At 37.9% G+C, this 14,381-nt stretch overlaps 1 protein-coding gene across 1 annotated transcript in view; it reads left to right on the forward strand.

Moving 5' to 3' along the window:
• Positions 1-14,381, forward strand: part of TTC13 (tetratricopeptide repeat domain 13) — an 81,029-nt gene that overhangs the window by 14,592 nt on the left and 52,056 nt on the right. The window contains exons 3-4 of the mRNA XM_011933434.1: positions 1,757-1,832; positions 5,665-5,735. Coding sequence (XP_011788824.1) covers positions 1,757-1,832; positions 5,665-5,735 — 147 coding nt within the window. The remainder of the gene's footprint in view (positions 1-1,756; positions 1,833-5,664; positions 5,736-14,381) is intronic.

The raw sequence follows: 14,381 nt of genomic DNA on the forward strand, positions 1-14,381 counted from the left end.
TAGGTGAGTATTAGGAATGCAGCAGTAAGCCAGATAGTGTTGGTCTTTGCATTATGTACCAGGCATTGTGCTAGGTGAGTATTAGGAATGCAGCAACAAGCCAGATAGTGTTGGTCTCTGCGCCATGATGTCTATGGTCACCAACCAAATCATTATGCAAATGAACATAAAAGTGTGATTGCACACATCATATGAAGGAATAGCAAAGGGTCAACACAATCTCCCTTTATTTAGGGTATCGGGCAATTCAGCTTTCAGGAACTGAAACGTAAGCAGGGATGAGAAAGTTGGATTGAAATTAGTCTACTAGTGATGTTGAGCTGTGTGTTCAAACTTACTTGAGCATAGCTTCTCAACTCTGTCCAGAGAAGATATTATAGATGCAGTGTTAGAAATAGGAAAAATTCTTTTTCATCAAGAATTTGATTTGTTGTTTGGCCAGGCACAGTGTCTCACGCCTGTAATCCCAGAACTTTGGGAGGCCGAGGCGGATGGATCACCTGAGGTCAGGAGTTCAAGACCAGCCTGACGGACATGGAGAAACCCCATCTCTACTAAAAAAATACAAAATTAGCCGGGGTGGTGGTGCATGCCTGTAATCCCACATACTCGGGAGGCTGAGGCAGGTGAATCATTTGAACCTGGGAGGCAGAGGTTGCGGTGAGCCAAGATCGTGCCATTGCACTCCAGCCTGGGCAAAAAGAGTGAAACTCCATTTCAGAAAAAAAAAATTTGATTTGTTTGTACTATCCTTCTCCTGCCCACTTTCTAATGAATACAAACAACTTGAAATCAAATGTATTCTTCAGTGTACTCTTGAGGTTGCTTAGTAAACAATTTGTGGAATTTTATTTCTGTCCTCGTCCCAGTATCTTTTTGCAGAAAGGCTTGGCAAATGGTAGACTCCCCTCAAATATGAAATAAAGCAATATTTACAGACTCTTTTTCTTGGCTCTAAGCGATTTACTTGCTTTTTTTTCCCAGCTTCACTCAGGTGTAATTGACAAATAAAAATTATATATTTACAGTGTACAATGTGATTTTATATACATATATAGTGAAATGATTGCCACAATCAAGCCTTCTGAGCAATTATTTGGGGTACAGTGGCACAAGCAGGCCTCCCTGCAGCCTCGACCTCCCAGGCTCAAGCCATCCTCCTGCCTCAGCCCCAACAAAGTAGCTGGGGCTATCAGCGTACTTCACCATGCCCAGCTAATGTTTTTGGAACTTTAGTAGAGATGAAGTCTCACTGGGTTGCCCAGGCTGATCTAGAAATTCTGGAGCTCAAGTGATTTTCCTGCCTTGGTCTCCCAAAGTTCTAGAATTAAAGGCGTGAGCCACCATGCCCCATCTATCTAAGCGATTTATTAAGGAGAAAAATCTTTTGCATCTGTGAACTTGTCTGTAAACACTTGACAAAGAGGAAGGACTCATGTTCTGATCACACCCAGCTGTATACCATCAGTAACACCCATACACATTGTTAAATCTGCCACATCTTAAAGCTTTACCGGGTTCCATGTGTGGGAGCTCCCAGCTGCATAGCAAAACTGGAAGGAGCTGATAAGAGTTTCCCTCTCGTCATCAAGGTTTTACTGAAAGCCATAAAGTGTAAAACATTCCCACAGTAGTGGCATTTTCTTGCTTCCACTTAAATCAAATGTAGCCATAATTTTTTTAAATACAGATTTTAATACAAGTTTTCCTTCATTTGTGATAAGCTAAAATGTATGTTTCTTTTTTTTTTTCCCAGAGCCAGGCCAAGTCTATTGCAGAACAGAAGAGATTTCCATTTGCCACTGATAATGACAGCACAAATGAAGAGTTAGGTAAGATTTGAATCTGGTAATATTCCTGTAATATTTGCCTCAAATTTTTGGTTAGATGCATAGCAGGAAGACAGGATGGTAAGGTGTGGAGAGACTGGCTTTGCCAATTTGAGCTGTTTGATCTTGCATGGAGCATTCAGCCCTTGTGACGTTCCGTTTATTATATGTCAAAAAAAAAAAGATTTGGATGGAATAATCTGTTTCAGCTCTCCGTTTCTATGGAAATTAGTAATTATGGCAGTGAGCTCTTATGAGCTGTTCTGATTCAGTAAAAGGTTATTTGTGTGCTGTCATCAGTTGTGAGCAATGAAGAAGTGAAAGCAGAATAGAATTTCAGACTACCTGCTTTTCTGTGTAGTGAAATAGCAATGTTGAAGTTATTTTAACTTAAACTTTAAGTTATTTTACTCATTTGGCTAGTCATTTATTTTTGGGTCTAAGAATGTGAGTGTAGAAAAATTGAATTCATTCATATCTACACGAGTCACATAGTTTGGTGTGTTCATTGCATGTTTTAAAACAGGCTGATTTTGTCAGTGTCAGATATGCACTGGGTGTGTTTCCCTCACTGTCTGGTGAGTTTACATTTGAAGAAGTGGAGACAAAATTGAATACAGAGCTGAGAAGTGCAACTGGGCAGTCTATTGAAGCACATGTTCTCGCATGGGACCCAGTCGCCCAAAGCACCTGCAGGAATTCTTCTCTATCTAATTTAGGCATAATTATTTTATCCTTACCATGGCCATACATGTTTGATATTAAGATTAAGTGCCGCTTATACTGGCTTCTTTCCTGTTAGTGCAGGGTCTTGCTCTGTGGCCCAGGCTGGAGTGCAGTGGCACAATCATAGCTCACTACAACTTTGAACTGGGCTTCAATGATCTTCTTGCCTCAGGCTCCTGAATAAGTGGGATTACAGGTACATGCCACAGTGCCTGGCTAATCTTTTTTTATTTTTTATGGAGACCAGGACCCACCATGTTGCCCAGGCTGGTATCAAACTCTTGGCTCCAGGGATCCTCCTGCCTTGGCCTCCCAGAGTGCTATTTTGAAAATGCTGATTACTTTGTGGTGATATTCTTTGAGGAGGCTTTGACGACTGCCCTTTAAGACATCAGATCTGGTCTTTTCTGAAGTCCTTGGATTCTACTTAGAGTAGTATTTATTTATTAAATAATGAGTTCAGAGCCTGATATGTGCCAGGTCTGTTTTGTTCTCCAAGAATAATCCTAGTAGACCGTGGGGTAGTGTAGCCCCTGAGCTGGCCTACGATCTTTTGTACCCAGTATTTTGTCTTGAAAAAATGGCATCTGTGAACATATACATTGCTCGGAGATGTGGGGTTGCTGGTGAGTAGAGATTTCTGAGAGAAGTCCAGTTATACCAGCTTTTCCTTTATGTCTTTACACTCCTACAGCAAAATTTAGATCCTAATAGTTATTTGTATTTGCACAAGATTTGGATTACGATTATTCTTTTTTTTTGAGACAGAGTCTTGCTGTGTCACCTCGGCTGGAGTGCAGTGGCCCAATCTCAGCTCACTGCAAGCTCCACCTTCCAGGTTCATGCCATTCTCCTGGCTCAGCCTCCTGAGTAGCTGGGACTACAGGCGCCCACCACCAAGCCCGGCTAATTTTTTTGTATTTTTAGTAGAGACGGGGTTTCACTGTGTTAGCCAGGATGGTCTCAATCACTTGACCTTGTGATCTGCCTGCCTCGTCCTCCCAAAGTGCTGGGATTACAGGCGTAAGCCACTGCGCCCGGCCGATTATTCTTTTATTAATAGATACTTCTGGTTTTGTTCACAAAATGTTGACTTTTAGGTGGAGAGATTTGAAAACTGCATTTGATTTGAAGTGGAATTCAATCACTTCGATGTGGACAGCCATTTAAATATGTTCCTAAAGTACAAAATTTATCTCTGAAAATCATATTTGTTTTTATGGCTCATTGATTGATTTGTTCATTCAACAGATATTTACTGATTATGGGATAATAAATAGGAAATAAAAATTTAGATTTGAAAGGAATCTTTAAGAAAATTTTCTACAGGCATATTAAGCAAGACCCAGACAGTTATGAGAAGTGACTGAGGTCCCCATGATCACACGGCTGGTGAGTGGCAGAGCCAGAATCCGAGCTCAGATCTTGGCTTTCTGCGCAATCATCATCTTCCTGCATTCAAAAAAGTACAAGTTTATGTTTTTATCCATGTTCATCTGACCATTAAGGAATTTCAGCCACTTGGCCATCCCTCCAGTGCACAGTGGTTTGGGAACTGCCTTGAATTTTCTCAGTGTACCAGGCTTCCTGGGAGGTCAGGCTCCGGAGCCAGGCAGCTTGCTGCCTTCCTCTCACTCTCTGCTTATGGTCCTTGGACAGCTTGTTTAACCACTTTCTGCTTTATTTCCTTGTCTGCAAAATGGGGTTAATAATTGTACCTACCTCATTGCAGTGGAGGAGCAAATGAGTTAATACTGGTAAAGGATAGTACTATGCCTGACACATATTAAGAATGCAATGCCTGTAACCACTGTGATTCTTGCTGCTGTTTTCACTGCTAATATCAGTGCCCCCATCCCCTGCAACCCCCACCAAAACTAAAGGTATCCTCTGGTTACCCGGAGGTTAGCTAACTGAGTGGTATCCATTGTCAGCATTCTGAACATGTATTTGGGCTTAATTTACTTTTTCAAAGAAAGTAGGGCAAAAGGGCTCTCTTTTTATTTTGAAGAGTGCCCCCAGAAGTGCTTATATTATTATGGTGTTCAATTTGAACTTTATTTTTACTTTATTGATTTATGAATATATTTTAAACTCTTTCTGCATTTCATATCTATTTCTGCTTTGTTTAATGTTTTTACTACTTTCAACTGTCAGGAAATATAAGCTCTTAATGACAGTAAAAGTTTTCGTTGCCCATCTTCTTGAACACTTATTTGGTCCTAAAGGGTATTGCAGTAAAGTTTTACAGAAAAGCTTTTTTGCAAATAAATGTTATCAAAATAGTTATGTTGAGTGATGAATAAAATGTTTTTTAAGGATTTTGGGGGGCCCAAGGGTTAAGCAGTCAGGGCAAATTTTATAGATGGTAATGTAATCTAGAATATTCAAACATTGTTTTTTGGATGGGTGGCAGAATTTAGTCAGAATATTGCTGTGTTTTCAGAGACTGTCCTAGCTCTGATTTCAAAGTACCACTCTCCTAAACAATGTGATACAAAATGATTCATCTTTAGTGTATATTTTGAATAGCGTTTTCACTATAATTTGAATGGAGGAAGTAGGAAAAAGACTGTCATTGCATTATGGTGGTTTGTATTATCCACAGTTAAGCATTATGTTAACATATTTCAGTCCCTGCTTTTGTTCTTACTAGGTAATTGGCAGTAAATTCGTCACTTTCAGGAATTGAGATTTGTGATGCTGTTTGGGTATTTCTCATAACATTCACAGTAAAAATCACATTGCCATGTTATGTGGACATTATTTAGGGTTATTACTAGCTTTTGTGATAGCTAGGAAACATCACAAAGGTTATTTGGGATCTGAAAATGCATGATGGGCTTAGAAAAAGATAAGTATTTCTTGTAGGCAGATATTTTACAGATGACTTTAACAATTTAAATCTAAATGGAATTGGAAGGCTGATTAGCAAGTGCGGAGTGGTGAAAGTGGAAGAATTCAGTGACACCTTATTAACTTCTAGGTTTTCTTTAACTGCTTCCTGTGCTTGGAGCTGCCTTTGGAGATTTACCAAAGAAGTTAGTTATTGATTCTAGTTTGAGGTACTTTATTCTTTCCTTTAATATTTTTGTATTTTGTTTCATAGCTATTGCTTACGTCTTGATTGGCAGTGGTCTCTATGATGAAGCAATACGGCATTTTTCAACAATGCTTCAGGTAATTTTTCTTCTTATTTATGGAATTTCGAGTTTATGGTCATGACAAAAATATGGACTAATGCACAGCTGAAGTGCTGTAATACAACGTGTTTTTAAATTATACAAGAAAGCGAAAGAAATTGGTATGGACTGAGCACTTTCTTGGTGCCAGGCCTTGTGACATGCTTTCATTTAATCTTTGAAAGATTTTAAATACAACTTCATTTTAAATGAGAAAAAGGGAATCTAATCAGGTGAAGCAATTTACTCGTAGTCTCCCGACCATCAAGTTGCAGAGATGGGATTCAAATGCAAGCTTTAAAAAAACATTAGCATCAGTTCACTTTCCTCTCTACCACAATATCTCCCATGAGATATGGACACTGGAAATTCTTGAAATTCCAACTTGTTTTCACACAGGAGTTGATCTTCATAATTAACTTAATTTCTACTCATACATATGTTTCTCACCTTAAAGTATAATTATGAGACTCCTTAATGAAGTATTGGGTCTTTACTGATTGGTGGCTGTGCTAAAGTCTAGTTAAGATAAAGCATGCAAGCACTACATGTGTAAGAGTTGCAGAGAAGGCTGGTAGCTGCCCAATATCATTGGCCTTATATCTTGTATCATTATTTAACTGTATGCACTGTTGGTGCCTAACCATTTATTGATTGTTGTTGTGTCTTTCCAGTAAAGTACAGTGAAGAAGACATGGATTTTAGAGCTAGAGATGCCTTAATTCTAATCCACTCTGCTTCTTGCTACCAAGTTATTTAAACTCTTGAGTTATGGAGATAATAATAACTACCTCCAAAAAAATTTTTTTTTATTTAAATGAAATATCCTATTAAAGTACTTAGTACCTAGTGCCTGGCACATAGTAAGTGCTTAGTAAATTTTGGCTAGTCAAAGTACTATTCTGGTGTATTCGTCTGTGTTAATCATAGCAAGTGCCAACAAATACCTCACAGTCTAGCAGGCAGACTTAATTTAAATGATTCATTTTGAAATGTTAGCTCTGTTTTGTTTTCTCTTTAAAAATAAGATTAATTATATTGATAACATCTTCATTCTCAAACAATTGATGAGATATTTTTACTTATTACTTTGAGGTCTTTGGATCCAAGGAGCAGTATATTTGGGTGGTCATGTGGAACACTATTCTTCAGTGGAATTTAAAATACAAAGGGTAGATTATAGATGGTTTTAAAAATCACATTTCTATTAAGTATTGGCAATGTTATAAAAGGTAAGCAAACACTTTTACACAGTTAACACTTGACCCTGGTTTGAAAGGGAGGTTTTGATACATTTATAGGAGCAAATACCAGTTAATTTAAGGCAACCAGGCTGGAGTGTAGAATCCAGCAGAAAATAGGAATTTGCAGATGTATTATTTTATTCAACTTTTTGAAAATGTTATTACCATTGTGGTTGAAGACAATATAGTACTGTTAAAGAAAATATTTTAAATAATAAAAAATTTCCGAATTCTGCCACTTTAACGTGTTTAAATTTTTTATTTATGCCTTTTCAAGGTATGCAGTTGTTTTATAATCTGAATATATGTACTGTTTTGTATTACTTTTTCACTTAATTCTATGCTATAAATGTTTTTCAGTATTTTTCTACAATCTTATTTTTAATGGCTCTATAATATGCCTTTGTTTTGTCCATTTATAGTTGTAAGACATTTCTCTTGCAGTTATGTTCAGAAAGTATATTAGCATTTTTCTCTTGGTGCAAAGAAGATAATGTGTTGAAATGTGATATCGCATTTTCATCAATCTGTGATACAATGGGTTGTTTTCAGCTGGGAAATCTCTCTTTGAGAATGTATGGATTATAGGGTTGGACTGCTTTACTGGCAGTTCAGACTATCGATGGGGCAGGGATGAAGGCAGTGGAAAGTTCAGATGCAGAAGAATGAACTGGGTGGTCATGTATGACATATTTTTGTATAGCAGCAAGAATGCCCTTGGCTTTCCTGCTGGTGCTTTCCTCAGTGATTTCTCTTCCCTTACCCTTTACCTCAGTGCTTCCCAGCTCTTTCCACGTCATGGTACATGTGGAAATAATATTTGCATGGCACATGGATAAGAAAGAATAATTTGGAGGCATCCAGATAAAGCTTTGTGAAAATCTGTCACATTTTCTTTATATTTTATGACTGATAAGAAATAGAAAATTCGAAGCTTCTACACTCCAGCTAGAGAGCAAGAACCTGTCTCTGAAAAAAAGAAAGAAAATACCAAGATTCGATGTTAAATGCTAACATTGTTTTCAAAAATTTTAATAAGAAACTTGATCCTACTTTTCTGGACAAAACTTTTCTATATTTGAGTTTATGCTTGAAAGTGATGCACACAGTCTCTGTTTGAGTTTTCTGTTGATTTCATCAAATTCTCGATAGCTAGTGTCATCAAGACACTATAAAAGTAGGTGGTAGCGAATGTCCAAAGAATAGTTCTTGCTTCTTCTCCAATTGACTGAAACTCCTTTTTTCATCACGAATCATAATTTGCATAAATCAGTCTCTTTAAATTATGTATTACACATATGATTATTCTCTAAATCTAATTACTCTTTTCTTTTTTGTTTTGTTTGTTTTTTCTTTTGTTGGCAAGCGTAGTGATAAAATTTCTTGCAGTATGAAATACATTTTTATCTCAATCATACTTTTTCATATCCAATATTTCAGAATAGTGATGAAGCTTTTCTTCAAGTATATACAGATGTTGCTGTACTACTTTTCATTCTTCAGGTTGTTCCTGAACTAAATATCACTTGAGAACCATTTTTCTCTGTATATGCTAATACATTTTTACCTGTTCCTTGCAGGACCTTCTAGATATGCAAAAATGCAGTATTTTTAAGCCAGTAAATGTCCTTTAACAGATCTACAAAGTGGTAGCTATTCATGCGTAGACTTTTTGTTTTTTTTGAGTTCATTAACTCTTGGCAAATTTTTTTTTTTTTTAAATGAGACAGCTCATGAACTCCAGTATGAAGCAGCAGAGCATGGAATATGATTCTGTTTATAGAAGCAGGCAACAAATGGGGACTCGGGGGCTTGGATTTTATTAGAATTGCTATTTTGATAAGCTCATTTAATATGAATTTCAAATCTACATATAAAGGGTACTTTAACTCCAGAATGACTTTTTGATATGAAGCTCTTATACCTTTCCTGTTGTCTTGGTTTCACCAGCAGGTTACAAACCTGGGAAATATTTCCATAATCCCCGGTGTTTCAAAGTGTTTATTGGAATGTGTATTCCCTGTGGTTTGATTTTCCTTTACAGAAGTATCAAGGTTTCTAACTGAGCACAATGACAGGATTTAATAGATGTCAGTCTGCACTGGAAACTCTTGATTTTTAAAGCTTATAAATTAGTGTTGCCTCTATGCCAATGCCCTGAATCACTTCCATGTGTGTCAATGCATCAGTAATAGTGTTCTTGAGTTGAAAAGTAGAACTTTTTCCTGATTTCTGTGCTGCTTTGGTCCCCATGCAGGGATGGGTATAACATAAATGCTTCAACAATTTTATGAGACAATTTGGCCTTTGCTTCATTGTGTGATCTTGAGCTCATCTGATTTTGATCTGATTCCAGTGGAACTGAACTTGTAAAAGAACATTATTTCTTATTTTACATTAGCATACAAAATTGAAAACATTCCTCTGCACAGAATTTTAAATAACATCCTTTATGCAAATACATGTGTTCATCACTTAGGTGAAATCTAATCCTCTTTACATTGCTTATCTACTGACTGTTTCGACTTGTTTGTTTTTAGATCCAGTGACTTTCCAGTTTTAATAAAAAGCCAGCCTTATAGTGGTAAACACAGTAAATACTGTAAAATTTAAAGTCACTATATAAGTAATAAAATGAGAATAATATATTCGACTTTTTTTTTGAGAATTGAGACATCTAAGTAGGCCCAACACCATTTAGGCAACTGTTATACCATGATTTTGCAGTTGCATAAAGTAAAATTGGAAGATTGAAGTATTCATTTTCATTTCACTCTTTTTAAGTTTAAGAGTATAGCAACTTTTTAAAGAAACTTTTAAAAAAGTTTCTGAAAACTTTATAAAGTATAAATATTATAAAAATATTTTGAAAAATTGCTCTTCAGAGCCTAATTTGTTTTTAGAAATAAACATTGGTTTTTATTTGGAAAAACCCAGAAATTTACTATGGCATTCCATAAAGAAAAGTTTTTGGCTTTTTAGCTAATGATAGATAAAATAATAAATAAAGTATCAACTTTTAAAAGTAATAAAATCTGTTACTTAAATTTAGGAATGCTTGATACTCAACTGTAAACAGCCACAGTAAGTATATGTCCTTCTTGACTGTTAGGAAAAAATTCTAAAAAGAAAGAATAAATTGGGCCAGGCGCGGTGGCTTAGGCCTGTAATCTCAGCACTTTGGGAGGACAAGGCGGGCGGATCATGAGGTCGGGAGATCGAGACCATCCTGGCTAACACAGTGAAACCCCATTTCTACTAAAAATACCAAAACAAAACTAACCGGGTGTGGTGGCGGGTGCCTGTAGTCCCAGCTACTCGGGAGGCTGAGGCAGGAGAATAGTGTGAACCCAGAAGGCAGAGCTTGCAGTGAGCCGAGATCGCGCCACTGCACTGGGCGACAGTGAGACTCTGTCTCAAAAATAAATAAATAAATAAATAGAAAGCATAAATTGAATACAGAAAACCTAAATACTTTACAGATAAGCACAGTAATCAATTCAGTGCTGTAGTAATGATGAGACCATGGGGTGACTTGAGGGGAGGCCCATGCGAGGGGCTCTGTTGGGCACACATCCAATCCTACAGTCAAGATGATGATGGCTACCTTTAGGAGGTTGTCAGTGTTCGGATATTTCAGCTGTTGCAAATTTTTGAATGACTGGGTTTTTTTTGTTTGTTTCTTTTTTGTTATTGTTTTAAGTTTAAAATTTTTATTGCTACAAAAATGTTCTAGCTGCAAGAGCTGGAGGCCCACCATACGTTAATCACTGTGGTACATCTGTCATAGAGCTTTGCTTTCCTGTTATCCTGGATCGGGCTCTTGTTTTCCATTGACTGCACCCCACTATTATTAGCCATGTTGTCCTGCTTGCTTCGCCTTTGGGAAGAACAGGCTTAACAAAGCCGACTTTGATCTGATAGGTGAATCTCTTGTCTTCTGTGTTGGTTTTTGCTTGCTATTCCTAGTAGGTGGCAAGAATAGCATGGCTTTGTGTGGTATTCCTAGCGCATGGAACCTGAGATAGCTAACAGTAGGCCCTTAGTAAATAATTGTGGAATGAATGGCTGACATCCATACAATGTACAGTGGGATAAAGGAGAAGGAGCATATTTATTTTCTGGGGGAGTCTGGAAGGAATCCAAAGGTGGTGTTTGAGCTTAGACTTAAGGGATGAAAGGAATTGCTTGGGGACCAAGGCAATGAGTGAGTGTTTCAGACAGAGGGGATAGCATTTGCAAATGCACTGCATTTGGGAAAGCATCTTGTACGTAGGGAATTATTAAATAGTTCTGATTTCTAGGGTATGAAATGGAGCTGAGTGTGGTGGCTCATGCCTGCAACCCCAGCATGTTGGGAGGTTGAAGCAGGAGGATCGCTTGAGGCCAGGAGTTTGAGACCAGCCTGGGCAACAAACTGAGACCTCCATCTCTACAAAAAAATTCTAAAATAGCCTGAGGTGGGAGCATCACTTGAGCCCAGGAGTTTGAGGCTGTAGTGAGTTAGGCTTGCACCACGGCACTCTAGCATGGGTGACAGAGTGAGACCCTGTCTTTATGAAAAAAAAGAGGAAGGAGATGAGGCTGAACAGTAAGGCAGGAAAATGATTAATATTTTCTGCAGAGCCATTTAGATGTTACTTTTTTTTTTTTTTTTTTTGTGGGTTGCTGCCCTTTAGTGGGTCCTGAAATTAATTGACAAGTTAAGATTAGCACTTTTTTTTTTTTTAAGTGAAATATGCTGGACTAGAAACTATCAGATTCCATAGTGTATAGTAAGTCCTAGGTGTAACCTAGTGAAACTGTTTTCTGATACGTGTGTGTATATATTGTGCACATATGTACTGGATTGTAATGTAAAATGTATTTCAGTGATTTGGAGTTGAAAAAGTTTGAATGTCACAGTATTAGGTGTTGGGGAGTCACTGAATAATTTCAGTTAGGGAAGTGATATGATGAGACTTTAGTGTTAGATAACTCTTGGTGTGTATCTGGAGAATAGATGGGAAGAAATGAGAACAGGTAAGGTGATCACAATATCCTAGGTGAGAGAAGAAGGCTTAGAATAGGGTAGTGGCTGATGGAGTGGGCGGGAGGACGCCGATCTGTTCAGGAGGTGAGATGGCCAGGATTTGGTGAGGGGTGTGTGAGCTGAAGAGCAGGAGGATACCAGAGCACCAGCCCCGGCCATGGGCGTGCGGGGATGCCAGTCGTATTAATAGAATAACTGCTTATTTACATCTTTTTCTGATTCACCTCTTGGTCATCTGGAGTAAAGTTTTTTCTCAGTTAGGAGAAAAGCGGCTCGGATAATATATTTTGAACCATAACAAATCTGAGCATAGGTTTAGTTCTTCCTGGAGATCGATGTTACCTTAAGCAAGCTTGTCCAACCCATGGGCCAGATGCAGCCCAGGATAGCTTTGAATGTGGCTCAACACAGCTTTGTAAAATTTCTTAAAACATTATAAGATCTTTTTTTTTTTTTTTTTTTTTAGCTCATTAGCTATCATTAGTGTTAAAGTATTTTATGTGTGACCTAAGACAATTCTTCCAATGTGGCCCAGGGGAGCTAAAATATTGGACACCCCTGCTCTAGAGGATGAGCTCCCTGGGCTCACTGACTCCCACACCAGCCTGGCTAGGGTTCTGTTCAACCATTGACTGTTCTGTCTTCCGGCTTTTTTGCTACAGAAAAGCATGAAGCCAGTATTACTTTTAATTCCTCAATAGGTTCCCTTTTTTCCTGCTCCCCTTTTCCCCCTGACACCTGTATCCTTTCTCCATCCAAACAACTTATTCTGCCTTCCTTTAAGCCAGGAAAAATACTTCAGTGTTTAAAATTCTTATCTCTGGGGGGCAGGGTTATAGGGCTCCTTTACTTTCTGCTTGGTACTTTTCTTCATTTTCTGAAATTTTTACAGTGAAACATGTATTACTTAAAACATATTTTTTTCTGATTATAAATGAGCATGTCTGTTTTAAACAATTAACAGGAATATAACAATGTATTAAGTACAATGGGAATATATCTAGTAATCTCACTCCCCAGAGGAAATTCCTGGTAGCATTTTGGAGAGTTTCTTTCTGTGCAAATAATGGCTCACACAATCATGTATAAGTATGATTTACGAAATGTAAATACCATCTTTCTGTAGGTCTATAACATGTACTGTTCCCCGCCCCACTTAGCAAATAGCATGGCAACCTCTATGCCAGTTACGTATAAGTTATAACTTATAAATCCAGAACTTTGTAGGGGCCAGGGAGGTAACATGAGCAAAGAGAGTTGGCACAGTGTGGCTGCGATGGGTAGGCCCTGTGATGAACTGATGGACTTGTACCTCTCATCTAAAGAGACAGCCAGTGCTTAGCTCTAGTCACGTATTTATTGCTGTGTGAGAATGCCAAAATGTGGGCCTATGTTTGTTGAATCTTTTGATGTTCTAAGAGAAGCTAGAAACCTAAAATTGTTTAGTTGAAATTTTGCAATTTTTCATACACCATGTAGTCCAATCTGCTGTCTGGGTTGTGGCTAGTGATATGCCAGTTTACTACTGCATATAGATGCATCTCATTCTATTTGAGTAGCTTTTAAGAAAATTTAAATGAGTGTTATCTTCTCCTTTATTTTTTCCCATTTACTCATCATTGAAGTGGGTGTGTTCATTTTCTACAGTACTGGCAGATACCCTAGCTCAGGTATGAAACTGAACAATAGATTAATCTATCAAGTTTTTGCAAAGTTTCTTTCTGGAGAATCCAGTGCTGTTCTATGAAATCCCTTAGCAGTGCAATACTTCCACCCAGCACCTTATAGCCAGAGGTGGCTGTTTATTCTTCTTTCTTAACTGTGTAGCAAACCATTCAGAGAAGTAAAAATTGTAGAGGCTAAATGTAGATGAGAGGCGATTTCATTCACTCACCAACTAACCTGTATGTAAGGACTCAATGGCCGGGGTCAACAGATGTTTTGTCCTTGGTCCTAATAGGTGTTTCTTCCACCCCATCTGGATTGCAGAATAACCAGAGAAAGCATGGCAGCAGGCTACAAAAAGAGTCTGGTTTTTTATTTCGACTCATTAGTATGAAGGGTTGGATTAATCTCCAACAGATTTCAGTGCAGCCTCATTTCTAGTTCGTCATTGTATTGGCACTGAGTGGTTCTTTCCTCTTCGGGTTATTTCATGGATATATGAAAGGAAACACACTAGTTACAGGCATTACCCAATCCTTTGCTCACATCTCTTTACCCCTCTGAGCCACCTTCTTCTCTGTAAGACATGATTGCTGATGCTGCCAGAGTTGTTGAGAGGATTGCATTTTAAATAGGATGACTCTGTGAAAGAAACCAGCATGTTGCTCCGTAATGTTGGTTCCCTTCTCCTCTCTTTATTATT

Source organism: Colobus angolensis, unplaced genomic scaffold, assembly GCF_000951035.1.
Source record: "Colobus angolensis palliatus isolate OR3802 unplaced genomic scaffold, Cang.pa_1.0 Scaffold126, whole genome shotgun sequence".
NCBI classification, from domain to species: Eukaryota; Metazoa; Chordata; class Mammalia; order Primates; family Cercopithecidae; genus Colobus; species Colobus angolensis.